Below are 13,837 nucleotides of genomic sequence, written 5' to 3'. Positions count from 1 at the left end.
GAGAATGCGTACTAGGAAAGCTCTGCCCAGAGGAGTTTATTGTACCCCTCGTATGTATACTAACATTCTGCTGTAGAGGTTATGCACTGGGTGGCATGTTTGAAACCACCAGCAGCTCTGAGGGAGAAAGAATTAAGTCCTTTGGAAACTCTCAGAGGCAGTTCTACCCTGTCCTCCAGGGTCTCTGAGTCCACCTTTAACTTGGTGAGTTTGTGAGTTGGTTTTGGACTTTAACTTATATACAGGAGCCCTGAAGATGGAGTAGGTTACGCCTTGGGCTCTCAATAGCAAGTTCAGAAGTTCCAGACCACCAGATGCTCGTTGGTAGAAAGATGAAGCTTTCTACTCTTGTAAAAAGTTTCAACCTTGGAAACCCCCAGAGGCGGTTCTACCCTGACCTACAGGGTCACTATGAATCAAAATTGACTGGTTTTTTGGCTCAACTTGTATACACTTGCTGGAGTTAAATACATTGTAACCCCAAAGTATCATTTTAAAACCAATTACACGGCATGTGGCGCCATTGGAGATGTGGGAAGTGCTTCCCGGAGAATGGGGGGTCCGATGGGGAGGGAGTGGGGGTGCTCCGCAGTAGTCAGGGTTCAGACTCAGACCGTCTCCGCTGGGGAGGGTCCTAGGAGCATCCATCTGGGAGAGATCATAGGGTGGTCTGGAGCGGCGAGAGTGAGCAGGACCCAGCGGCTCACCTGCTTCCACGACCCGCCTCGGGGTGCTCCCGGCCTACCGCGGGCAGAGGAGCACCGGGAGGATTGAGCGCTCCGCGGACACCCCCGGCTGAGACCCCAGCCCGGGCGGCGCGCGCCTGCGCGCTGCGCTCCTTGGCGGGCCTGGCGCGCGCCTGTTGTCCCCGTGTCCCACCCGCGCGCGCGCCCGGCCACCCTCACTGGCCGTCTCCGAGGCCACCTGGCCCCCACGGCCAATGGGCGCGCGGCGCCCCGCCCCTGGCGCGCGGACCCGGGCTGATTGGCCCGCGGCGCCCCGAGGCCGTTAACGGCGGCGGTCGGGCCGCGACTCCAAAACAAAGGCCGCTCCGGGTGGGGGCTGCCGCGCGCCCCCCGGGCCCCCCAACGGCCGCTGCGCGTCCCGGGCCGCGCCGGGGTCGCCGGAGCCGGGCTGCGCTGAGCGGGCCGGGCTGATGGGCGTGCGCGCCGGGCGCGGAGCGGGCGTCGGTGAGTACCGGGCGGGCGGCGCCGTGGGGGGGCGCGCGGGGCACCTGTTGGGCGCCCCTGGGGCGGGGGATGGCGTTTTCGCTGGTTCGGGTCCTCCCTTTGTCACTGGGTTGGGGACCCCAGCAGAAAGCTTCATCTTCGCTGTCAGGTTCTGCGCGCCCTGGCTGCCTCCACCTCGGGGCTGGAAAGACTTGGGAGCCAGTAGATGCCCAATAAGCATCCATTTCTCACCCTGGGGAGAAAAGGTCGCCATCGGTCAAAGGGCATGAGGACCCCGGAGGTCTGCCTCCCAGGAGAGAGCTCCCTGCTTCCATCGGGGCTGTCTGTCCTCGGGAATAGTCTGCTTCCACCACTTGTGGCTAGAGGGGCTGTGGCTGGAGATGGAAGTCACCTGAGTGCGGAAACACGTGCCAGCCCCTGATGGACAGGACTTCTCGCTGGTGGGCACGGGAAGTTCCGGTTTGCGCGCGGCGTGCGTCCATCACCCGCACTGGAGGATTCTTCTTCCCTGGCGTTTAGCCCGCCAACCCCACAGCCCCTCACTCTCCCAAAACTCCTACCCAGACCACCAGGTGAGGTGTTTCTTCAGAGCTTCACCTGGATGGCTGCCCCTCCTCTCTTCTACCCTCTAGGCCAGCGGTTCTCCACCTTCCAAATGCCGCCACCCTTTCATACAGTTCCTCATGTGGTGGTGACCCCCAGCCAGAAAATAATTTTCGTTGCTACTTCATCACTGTCATTTTGCTCCTGTGATGAATCGGACGGCCCCTGTGAAAGGGACGTTCAACCCCCAAAGGGGTCGCGCCCCACAGGTTGAAAACCACTGCTCTATCTAGGCTCAGAGCTGTTTTGGTTCACATATGTCCCGGGAACTTGTTTGGGTGGGAGAAAGATGGGAAACGCACAGGGCAGTTCTACAAGGTCTCTGTGAGTCGGAACCCACTCGATGGCAGTGAGTTGAGCACCCGTTTAGGTGCAGTGGATGCACATTGGGCTGATAACTGCAACGTCAGTAGTTCAAAACCACCAGTCACTCAGAGGAGCAAGACAAAGCCCTTTGCTCCTGTAAAGAGTTACAGTTTGGAAACCCACAGGGGCAGGTCTACCCGGTGGAGAGAGGCCATCTGGAGTCAAAGAACGAACGGACAAGTCCTGGACTTTGCTTTTGGCGAAGGTGCGACAAGTCGCAGTGCAGGGAGGGTGTCACCATCAGGGGAAGCTGGCTGATGAAGCTGTATGGTCTTTGAACCTCCTCTGCCCTCCCTGCCTGCTACTTGCCAGCCCTGCCTGCCTGCTGCGTGCCAACCCGTCTCGCCCCGACGACTCACCGGAACAGACGAGGGGCCACATTTTCTGGGGTTTGCATCTATCTTGGAATTGTCTTCGATTCTCAGAAGATGATGAACTGGGAGGCTGCTCAAGGCTCTCGTGGCTTTTCCCTTCCCCAGCCTTCCCTGCATGCCCTGTCCTCTCAGCAAGGCCACGCCACGCCCCCCCCAGCCTGTCCTCTTCCAAGTCTTGTCCAGCATGGGGCTCGGAAGGCGAGAACAGCAGCAACCACAAACACCGCCACCGAGTCAGTGGTGACTCTTAGTGTCCCTACGTGGTGTGTCAGAGGCTGGAGATCTCCATGGGGATGGAGAGCCTCATCTTTCTCTTGCAGACAGCCTGGCCGGTTTGAACCGTCGACCCTGAGGTTAGCAGCCCAGCACCTGGCCCACATGCCACAAGGGTTCCTTAGCTTGTGAATCAATAGCTTTCTCTCAGATTGCCACTCTCTTTCATCTGTCATCCAGCCAGCCTAGCCTTAGAAGCTAGAGACCAAGGGCGGAGCTGCCCGGAGTGGCTCCCACCTCTTCCCTCCTCTTGTTGATTTTGGCTGGGAATCCTGTGTCACCTCCACAGGAATGTGATTTTGTTGCCAGGGAAAGAAAAAAAAAAAAAGTCCTTGCTTGGAAAAGAGACTGACTTGGTGCTAGAGGAGCCTAAGTGTGTCTGAATCCATGCGGTGGGGGAAGATCAGGTTTGACAGGAAGCGGGCTCCTGTGAGACGGACATTGGACAAATGGACACTCTGGCTTTTGTACTAATTCCAACACCAGCCATCTCTCTTCTATCCCTGTCTAGTTCTCTGGGGGGGGGGGGGTTCAGTCGTTCCTCGCAGTGGCCATACAGAACTCCACACTCACAATGAGGGGGCATACGAGGGAAGTCACAGACTGCCCCCCCAGCACACTCCCTCCCAATCAGGGTCCACACAGCACAGAGGAGTCAGACAGTTCTTCCATCAGAACAGCTTTCAACAGAGATAACCGACAAGTCCTCTTTGATGAGCCCCCCTCTCCCCCCGCAGGCCATGCTTCTCAGCCTCAGTCCAGGCAACGGTCATGGCTCTTTAACTCTGCTCACACACATGTGGAGGCACCCCACGCTGCCAACAAGTCTCTCCTGCTCAAACAGGCTCAGCTCTCTGGCTTCCTGGGCCATTCTCCACTGTCGCCATCTCACACTGGTTCCTGACCTCACACGGCTGCCCTTCCTGCCCACAGCTGTGTCCTTGTTTACTGTCTTCAGCATTACAGCTCAGTCTCTCCCTTCCCTGGGTCTAGTATGGTCTCAGCACAGGGACTCCAGCTTCTTCATCTTGATGGTAGTGAGATCCCCATCAACCTCTGTGCGATTGGCTCTTTGATGAGCCTGCCCGTCTCCCACCGAAACCACAAACTGGTCTAGCTCCTCAGTTGCACGCACCTAACTTGCTTAATCTTCAACCAATCCCTACAAGGTACCTTATTTGCATAGCAAATGGCCCAATCCCTTTGCAAGATTGTGACTTAACGAATCATCTTAGCAGAACTACACACTTAGGCCATGTATGAAGAGAGACCCATTGGGTGGTGAGTTGACGCTTATGGTGGTAACCTCACATATTACAAAGTAGAACAGCTGTGTAGGGTTTTCTCGGCTGTAATTTTCACAGAACTAGAGGCCCAGGCCTTTGTGCCGTGCCTCTGGGGGGAGCGGGATGTGAACTGCCAACCTTTAGGTCAGTGACTCAAAGTCCATTGTGACTCATATTGGGTTTCTGAGATTGTCATTCTTCATGGGAGCAGACAACCTCATCTCTCTCCTGTATATGCTGGTTTTGAGCCCCAGTACCTAAACTACGGCCTTACCAGGCCCCTCACACTCACTGTGGAATACAGCAGATAGCTCCAGGAAGGGCCCTGTCCCTGCTATCCACATCTCCCCCCAAGACCTCACCTTGGACATGTTTATTTTTTTGCAAACAGTATTGTGCATTGGGTGAAGGTTAACAAAGGAGACCAGTTTTCCATTCAGCAATGCATACACATTTTGTTTCATGCCATTGATTGCCATGAAGATGTTTAATCTGTATACATACACATGTTATATAATATGTATTATATATGGTCCTATGTGCCTTTAATTATGTTGAGGGATTTCCCTTCTGCCCCTATTTTATTGAGCATTTTATTAGGAATTGTTGTTAGATTTTTTTGTCAAATCGTTTTCTGCCTACTTTGATGAGATCATTTATGCGTCAGATGATGACAATGTGGTTTCTGATGTTAAATCGTCTTTGGATGCTTGGTGTGAATCCCACTTGGTCACAATGTATTATTGTTTGACATGCTATTGGATTGGACTGACCATTGACTAGGATGAGGCTGTCGCTGCTGTGAGAATTTACCGTCTCAGAAACCCTCTGGAGCCGCCTGTTCTCTGAGCCCAAAAGGTGGTTGTTATGAGTCAGAGCTGACTCAGTGGCAGGATTTTGCTGAGAATGACCCGTGTCTATGTCCACGAGGGACATTGGCGTAGAATTTTCTTTTTTAGTACGCCTCTGCCTGGTTTGGGTCTTCGGGTTCTGCTTGCTTCATTAAATAAATTTGGTAGGCTCCCTCCTTTTCTGGAGCCGGGAATAGTCTGAGTAGAATCGGTGTCCGCTCTCCTCTGAGTGTTTGATAGAATTCACCAGGGAAGCCATCTGACCTTGATATCATTCTGAAGAAGATTTACCCCCCAAAACTTTTAGGTGGAAAGCCGTGGTATTTAGCAAAAGATGATCACTTTTTTATCTGGCACTTTTTGACTTGGGGTGCACACATTTAGGATTGTGTTCAAACTGTTTATATTGTCTTGATGCTGATCCTCAGAAAAAAACAACAAAATGTCAGTTACCAAAGGAAAACAAAGATGCCATGATGAAGCCTAAAGACGCACTCTGTGGTGTATTTGCGTCGTCGGTCACCCACGGCTCTCTCTTTGTTCCCCGACAGGTGGTGACGCTTCCTCTCATCCCCACGGCGTGGGACCGGACGTGCCGCCCATCCTTGGGGACAACCACCGGCCCCGGCCGGCATCTCCCGCAGTGCCTTCGATCAGAGAGCCCAGCAGAGCTGCCGTCCTTCCGGCGCCGGCCCTGCACTGAGCGAGGCGTGCCCGGCAGAGATGGTAAAGATGACAAAATCCAAAACCTTCCAAGCCTATCTGCCACACGGCCACCGCACATATAGCTGTATCCACTGCAGGGCCCACCTGGCCAACCATGACGAGCTCATCTCCAAGGCAAGTGACAAACACCATCATCGCTAGGCGGCTTTGTCATCCTGGGACCTCGCTGGTAGATGAGCCGTGAGCCAGAATGCGACTCCCAGCACCCGCGGGGCTCTGCGCCGGAGCCTTCATACTGAGGGTGGCCGCGACCCAGTCACGGTCCTAAGGAGGAGCGGTGGTTTGGGGCAGGGAGGTTTATTTCCCTGGTTAGAAATATTAATGATGAAATTACTCAGAATGAGAAAGCCTTAGTAACCAAAGAAGACAATGTCCATACTGGGTCTCTTTCCAGGGAGATGAAGGAGGTGGGCCCAGGCAACGCTGATCAGCTCAGCCCCAAGCAGAAGGGAAGCCATGCAGTGGCTACACATTAGGGACGGTGTGCTTTCTGCCTCGGGACAGGTGCAGGGTCTGGAGAGTCAGCCAAGGACCAGGGGAGAGAGGAGAAGGTGGCGCAGGGGTGAGGTGTTCCCAGACGGTGAGGGTGGCCAGGGTAGGAGAAGCAACATCCAGAAAACAGAGCGGCCAACGTTGGCAAGGGGCCCAGAGCGCTGATGGGACTCTCAGGAGAGAAAGGGGTTCCAGTCAAGGAGCAGCGTGGGGGAAACCTGTGTCTCCATGAGAGCAAGGAGGGAGCCACGAGTGACACGCTGTCGTGGAGGACGCAGGGCCCTGGGCCGCGCTGTCATGCTCCTCCGTGTGGTGCCAGCACCCAGTGGTCTTGGGGAAGGCGGATGATTTGGAGGCCAGTGCGCAGCGTGCGGGAAGCTGGTGGGTGAAAGAATGATCCTGGGGGCGGGGCGGTGATGGACTGACCCGTCCCCTGTGGGTCAGCCACCCTCTTGGGGCCAGGAGCCTCATCACACAGGCTCCAAACCGAGTCTGCCAGCAAGGTGAGCTTTGTGGGTGTCCCTGCTCCGACTGGTTCTTTCCCCAAATGAGCTGCCTCCTGCAAGCCATTTTGGAGCTTTGCACCTTGGTGTCTTGGGGGTTTTTCTAGGCTCGGTGTGCACACAGCATAGTGAGCTTTCGGGATATGGGGCTTCCGGGCCTTCTTGGCAGGGGTGTGTGTGTGTGTGTGTGTGTGTGTGTGGGCGCAGTGGCAGCAGCTCAGGGGCCACTTGAAGGCCCCACAGACAACTCCTCTGGTGCAGACCACTTACACCCTGACTCAGGGAAGGGCAGGAGGCATTTGAGGAACTTCTTTCAAAGAACCCCAAAGCCAAAGCTTCTTCTAAAATTGCATCCCGAGAAGAAGCCTCCGGAGAGAATCCCAGTCAACCATGACCCGAGTGAGCACCTCAGGGTACGCAAAGAACCTCCACGCTCAAGGGCACAGGCACCTGGGGGTCTCGGCCAGGGGCAGGTGTCCGCCCTGCGCCGTCGGGTTTTCTGCTTGGGGGGACGTTTTTGTGTGTGGAGAGCGGCTCACGACACACTGGAGAAGTCGACACTTGGGGAGAGCCCAGTTCGCAGGAGGCTGGACGGGCCATCCTGACAGACCCCTGACAGGCCCGCCTTATTCCCTCCCAGGCGTGCCAGTCACTGCAGACTGTCCTGGTGTGAGGCAGCTTTGATATGCGTCAAGATCCCACCCAGCCCAGAGGACCAAGATGAACCGAGAGCCGCCTCTCCAAAGCTCTGTTGCCCCAGAGCTGGGCGCTTGCTTTTCGACTGTCCGGTGTGGCTTCTGTGCGTCCGCACAGTGAGCAGCACCAACCCGGCAGCGCCCTCCCCAGGACAGCCAGGGCCTAACGCCATGCCAGACGCTTTAGCAGATGGGCACCAGGCCCTGAACCCCAGGCCCGCTCACGTGGCGGAGCACACGCGTCTAAAAACCAGGATGGATGCTCTCGGAAGAATTAGGAGACTCTTGAGGGAGATGCTTGCTAGGCTGCACCTGGGTCTGGAAAACCACTTCTGGGGTCAATCTCAGGCTGAATGAGGCTGCTCTGTCGGGGCCCGGAGCCCGGGGCCTCAGCGCTTTGGGACAAAGGCGTGCTCTTCACAGGTGTCATGCGGGAACTCCCATCCCCCCCGTGGCACAGCTCCTCTTTTTCTGTTTGATCTTAGTTGTTTCTGCAGCTGTTGGCACACATGCACGCGCACACACGCGCACAGCAAAGCCTATGCCCACCCAACGGCTGCTACAGGCCCAATGCCGTGACCTTGGCTTCCTTTTTTGAGGGGCGCAACTACCCTGCCCCTCTTTTTCTGTGCTGTTCCTGCGCCTCCCCCAATAAGCTCACTGCCCGAGGGTCCTCTCTCCTCTTTTGAGCTATTGTTGTCACTTTGACCCACACACGCAGCTCAAGGCAGACGATGTTCACTTTGGTGGTCAGAAGAGTGTGGGGGCTGTGGTTGGTCTGAGGCTCAAAGGGTATTGGGGAGCCAGCGTTTCTGGGCTTTGTCTAGCTCGCGGGCTCCCGGAAGCCTGGCATCTGCGAATTTGCAGCATTCTGCTCTGCATCTTCTCCCTGTCCAATCTCTCGTCAAACTGTTCAGGGACGGCAGCCGGGCACCATCCAGTTTCTCAGGTCTTCCTCCTAGTCTTGACTTATGGGTTACAAGTTCGGCTGCTGACTACAAGGTCAGCCGTTCGATACCACCAGCTGCCTAGCAGGAGAATGCCTTTTGTTTCTGTCAAGCGTGACAGTCTCGGGAACCCACAGGGGGCAGTTCTGCCCTGCCTGATCCTGTGCCACTCTGACAATTGTGCTCATTGTGAGCCGGTTGGCGCAGCCACTGTGCCCTTCCATCTGGCTGAGGGCCTTCCTAACTCTTGGCTGCTGCGCCTCCACTTTGGCTGGCATGATGCCCTTCTCCAGGACTGGTCCCTCCTGACAGATGCGTCTCCCTTATGGACTTGTCAGTTGTGGGCTCCTGGGGAATTTAGTTCCAGGCTTGACGGGGTGGCCAAGGGTATTAGCCTTGGGGGTGAAGGCTGGTTTTGCTGGGATTTTACCAGCCTCGCTGGCAGAATGGGGAGGCTGGTGGAGTCGGCCACAACACTGGCCGCTCCTAGTAGGATGGGGCTGTGTGTGGGCGACTCGGGCCCTCTGGTCCAGTCTCACTTCTCCTGGTGGGGTTCAGAAGGACCCAGAGCACTCCCACAGCATGGCTCCACTTCCTGGCCCTCTCCTTGGGGCGATGCTATTGGGTGAGGGGACCCCAGGAGGTGGCCCACTTGCCCTCCTGTCCCAGCCAGCTGCATGTGGAGGCCCGTACCTGACCTGCACAGCCCATCCCCACACACGGGCCAGCTCATGCGCACTGGTCATGGCCCCATGGAAGCGTTTGTAGTAAAACTCCTTTCTCCCTCTTCAGTCCTTCCAGGGAAGCCAGGGACGTGCCTACCTCTTCAATTCCGTGTGAGTACCCCGGCTGAGCCCTGCGGACACGCTGCGTGCGCACTGGCGGATGCGCGCACCGCCTCTGTTCGCCCACCTCGCTGTCGGGTGACCCAAACGAAGCCAGACTGTGCAGGCAGACCCCACCAGTGATCTCGAGAGGGTCCCCGGTACCCTCGTCTCTAGGGACAGCGCACTCTGTCTACCCTGAGAATTTACTCTTCCACAGATGTGGTGGTTTCATTGTTGCCTGCACGTGACAGGCTTTGGTGGTTTGCGGGCTTGACAGCGAAATCCCTGTTGGCGCGGTGGGCTAAGCAATGGGCTGCTAACTGAAAGGTCAGTGGTTTCAACCCACCAGCCACTCCCACTCCTCCGGAGAGGGATGAAACGATGTGCTCTGGTGAAGACCGATTGACAGCCCTGGGAACCCTAGGGGGCAGGTCTGCTCCCCTCCAAGTTTGCTCTAAGTTGGAAGACAACGGTGGGTGGTGCAGCGGGTTAAGTGCTGGGCTGCTAACAGAGTGGTTGGTGGTTTGAACCCACCCTCGGCTTCTTGGGGCAAAGAGGAGGCTGTCTGGTCCTGTAAAAACGGGCAGCCTCAGAAACCCCAGAGCCCCGTTTGATTTGGTACTCAGTTCAACCCAACCCACTGCCAGCGAGTTCATTCTGACTCACAGCTTCCAGGACAGACAGGGTGGAACAAGTCTGTAAAGCCCGTCTCTCCTGTTTAACATCAGCAGGTGGCTGTGAGTCGGAATCATCTGGATGGCAGTGGGCTGGGTACGGTTGGTCAGTTCTGTCAGGAGCCCCCGGGGGTGGGGTGTCATGGTTCAGGCACTCAGCTAAGGGTGGGGCAAGGGTGAGCGGACGGGAGAGCCTCTGAAGCCCCCAGAAGCAGTTCTACTCTGCCCTGCAGGGCCACTTGGAGTCAAGAATGGACTGGATGGCTTTGAACTTGGGGGTTGTATTCAAGACAATGGTGGCCATCTCCTCACAGCTTGTCCTGGGGTCCTCATGAGGAAAATCCGGACAACTTTATCTCACATGAGGTGGGCTAGGGCAGCGGTTAGTCAGGGAGTTTAGAAGAAACCCCGCCAGTCTCTGGAAAATTCCAGTTTCTGGCAACCAGGAGGAGCCCTGGTGACATAGTGATTATGCATTGAGCTGTCAACTGCGAGGTCTGCGGTTGAAAACCTGCAGCTGCTGCGAGAAAGAGGAGACTTTCCACTCAGGTCAGAGAGCTGCGGTCTCGGGAAGGCGCGGGACAGTCCGACCCTGTCCTCCCCGGGGCTGTGAGTGGCCGGACTCGATGGCCGTGGGCTGGCTTTTGGATTGATTGGCAGCAGGCGGGAGTGCTTGGTCCCCAGAGCTGGCCCGCACCTCCTCTCCCCCGTAGGGTGAACGTGGGCTGCGGCCCTGCTGAGGAGCGTGTCCTGCTCACCGGCTTGCACGCGGTCTCGGACATTTACTGCGAAAACTGCAAAACCACCCTGGGCTGGAAATACGTGAGTGCCCGTCTGGCGGCAAACCCTCTCGGGCAGGGTAGTCAACCCTCACCTCCCTGCCCACGGGACTGTCAGTAAGAATGGCATATGCCTGCTGGGGGCATCCCCGCCCCCACGCCCAGGGTGACCCCCTTCAGAACAGGGACCACCGGACGCTCCACCCCAGAGAGGAGGACCAGGAACACACAGTTGGTAGAAATACACATTTAGTCTTTTCTTGAATCTGGCTCCTTGGTGTGCCCCCCATTCCTCCCCCCAAGGGTAGGACGCGGAGCGGTGAAACTGATTCCACCTGAGACGGTCTCTCCCTCTTTTTCTCCCATCCCTCCCCCCCTCTTCAAGGAGCATGCCTTTGAGAGCAGTCAGAAATATAAGGAAGGAAAATTTATCATTGAGCTCGCGCACATGATCAAGGACAACGGCTGGGAGTAGCATGAGCCCGCGGGTGCCGCCTGCCCGGCGCCGAGCGGGACCGGTGGCGAAGAAAGACCACTTCCCGGGCGCCCTGGTTCGCTGACGCTGCGGAGTGCTCCCCGCGCCCACGGCGCCCCCACCCCTGGCGGCCGGGTCAGGCCGCCCTTCCGGCTGTTCTCTTCAGGGTCCGCGTGGTGGCTGAGGTTGTCCAGGAGTTTTTTTTTATTTCTTCTCAAGTTTGAGCGAAAGAATCAACCAACGTTACGACTCACCTGTCTAGTTCGTGTCTTTCCGCCCCTCGCTCGGGGTCCACCACGGGGCTGCCTGGGCCGTGGCCATGGCCCTGTCTGTCCAGCCCTGCCCCGCCTCTGAAGAAAGTGGGCAGGGGGTGGGGCCTGGCTCTAGGGCAGTGCCACCCCCCACCTTAGCACCCCCCACACACGCCCCCTTTATACAGGTAGCCACCTACTTTGCAGAGGAGTGGGGGAATTGTTCCCCGGGGTCCCTAAGAAGGCGTGAACCGGCGGATGTCTCACCGGGTATCAGAGTGGCCCCGCTTCCCCTGCCTGTCTGCGGGCGCCCATCCGTCCCAGGGCCACCTTGCCAGCGGTGACTGCTCCATGTTGGTGACTTGCTGTGTCTCATGCCACACGCGAGCAGACGGACGGACCAGGGAAAGGCCAGGGGCGGTGGGCCGAGACTTGTGGCCAGCTGGCTTTCAAGTTGTGCGCCTCCCAGACGGGAAGCCTGCTGGCCCGCGGGAGGGCCGTCATCTCGCGGATGTGTCCTGGGGCCTGGCGGCCCCGTGGTGACCCAGCTCTGCAGGACGCCGCCCCGTGCAGGCTGCCGGGTGGGAGATGGGGCTCGCCTGCTGCCTCGTGGCTGCCGTGGTCAGGGTGGCAGGAAATGGCCCTGAGGGCTGGCAAAGTGCAAGGAGGTACAGCAGGGAGTTCGGGGAGCATGGGTGGGGGGGAAGCGAGGGGCGGGGCATCCGAGGGGCAGGGTCCGGGGGGCTGGCTCCACCGCTTCCAACCCTCTCGGAGACCCACCCAGAACGTGGCCTCTCGCGCCAGAGCTGCCCTGGGATGCACGTCTGCAGCACTCAGGTGCGGAGGCTGGGAGGAGACGCCCCTGTTGACCGCCGAGGACCTTACAGCTCTGCGGGCCGCGCCCCTCTCGTCATTGCCCCTGTGGGTCTGCCACCTGCACACCCCCCTCCCCCAGCGGCCATCGCTGTCCTGTTGGGATCTGGGCGTCTGAGGCCGCCTCGCCGGAGCGCCTTTGTGCGAACTGCTGCTGGGAATTGCACCTCTGTGCGTGAGAACTGGCTCGGCGCCCTTGTGCGGTTCCCCCCCCTCCCCCCCCTCCGTTGAGACTGAGCTGAGAGAGCGACTAGTGGGCCACAGAACACGGCCGAACCCACACCATCAGAATTGTTGCACAGCCGCGGGGTCCCTCCATCCCGTTGCGTCGAGGGTCTTCCTCTGGCACTGACTGACCGTCCGTGTCGCCTGTCCCCTTAAGGCAAGCTGGCCTTTCACTGGGTTCCAAGCTGGCGGGGGGAGCACAGCAGGGGACGTGTGGGATGGGGGTAGGGGGTGCTGGGGCTCCAAACCTCTGGAGAAACTCTTGTATATACTGAACTTTGTATTTAAAGTGTTTTTATGTATGTTCTGGAGGTGTGTGCCTCTCCTTCAGCACTTTGGTTTTGGGTGTGGTCTTTTACCAGGGGTGGGCCTAAATGTCTGATGAGCCTGCAACGATTAAAACCATGCAAAGGGAAGGGTATTTTTTTTGCGGGGGGAGGCCTTACCTGAAACCTGCAAAAGATTATGTACCTAGACACCTTTTATCTCCCCCCCCCCCACCCAACTTCATGTATCAGGAGCTAATCCAGACATCACACCATCCCATAGTTCACACGCAGCAGTGTTGTATAATCGCCACCACAATCAACTTCAAATGACACCTGTTGTTAGCTGCTCAGAGTCCTGCCACCTAGCAACCCGGTGCCCAACAGAATCACACTGCCAGTCCTGCGCTCGGGTGCTTGAGCCCGTTGTTGCGGCCAGAGTGTCAATCCACCTCCTGGAGGGCATTCCTCGTTTCCCAGCCCCTCGACCAAGCACGAAGTCCCTCTGCAGAGACCCGTTTCTCCTGACAACACATCCAAAGTACGTGAGGCAGTCTTGCCTGCCATCCTTGACTCTGAGGAGCACCGGGGCCAGACTTCTTCTGAGACAGATGTTTGTCCTTCTGGCAGTCCATGCTACGTTCCATACTTCTGGTTCTTCCTAGATACTGTAAACAGGCCCTTTCTGAGTCCAGCCACCGCCATGGAGCCAGGCCAAGGGTAGGCACAGGAGTGGCCCGTCCAGTTGCTGAGGGCAAAGGGCACCACTTGCCCACCCTGGTGTGCCAGTCCCGTCTCACCCGGCCACCCGTCCCCCTCTTTATTTTAAGAGGTAAATCCTGATAGGTTTTCTCAAAGGACACAGGATGATCACAGAGGATCAAGTGTTCAGGAAATTGTGGCGGGAAAGGCAGCAAAAGCATGCTGCGGCCTTCCTCGCCCCCCGCAGCCATGCAACTTGTTCATGCCTTCATTCTGAGGACAGGGAAGGCTGTCACTGAGCGCCTCACCCGCCTACCCTACGACCCTGGCCTCGCCTCGGCAGGCGCCTTTTGTTCCCCAGATTCAGGCTGTTTTCATGTGGTGTCAATCAGCAAACACAATTCCTTGGGAAGGGCTAGAGACTGAGAGAGAGAGGGCGAGTGACTCTTAAGACCAGGG

General features: G+C 57.5%; 1 protein-coding gene across 1 annotated transcript; it reads left to right on the top strand.

The window, feature by feature from the left end:
* Window positions 1–1,003: 1,003 nt before the first annotated feature.
* On the top strand, window positions 1,004–11,996 carry YPEL1 (yippee like 1). Its single transcript, XM_075534469.1, has 5 exons — window positions 1,004–1,190; window positions 5,495–5,783; window positions 9,099–9,142; window positions 10,521–10,629; window positions 10,972–11,996. Exons 2-5 carry the CDS (start codon window positions 5,667–5,669, stop codon window positions 11,059–11,061), a joined length of 360 nt encoding a protein of 119 aa, XP_075390584.1. The 5' UTR covers window positions 1,004–1,190; window positions 5,495–5,666; the 3' UTR covers window positions 11,062–11,996.
* The last annotated feature ends 1,841 nt before the right edge of the window (window positions 11,997–13,837 follow it).

The sequence above is a fragment of the Tenrec ecaudatus genome, chromosome 16 (genome assembly GCF_050624435.1).
Source record: "Tenrec ecaudatus isolate mTenEca1 chromosome 16, mTenEca1.hap1, whole genome shotgun sequence".
In the NCBI taxonomy this organism is placed as follows: domain Eukaryota; kingdom Metazoa; phylum Chordata; class Mammalia; order Afrosoricida; family Tenrecidae; genus Tenrec; species Tenrec ecaudatus.
This window is presented reverse-complemented; position numbering and strand designations above follow the sequence as displayed.

Bases quoted from the DNA above. Each gene is read 5' to 3' on its own strand.
- YPEL1 (XM_075534469.1), top strand. From the start codon at position 5,667: ATGGTAAAGATGACAAAATCCAAAACCTTCCAAGCCTATCTGCCACAC. The intron at 5,784-9,098 runs GCAAGTGACAAA...CTCCCTCTTCAG, and splicing joins ATGACGAGCTCATCTCCAAG to TCCTTCCAGGGAAGCCAGGG. The intron at 10,630-10,971 runs GTGAGTGCCCGT...CCCCTCTTCAAG, and splicing joins CCACCCTGGGCTGGAAATAC to GAGCATGCCTTTGAGAGCAG.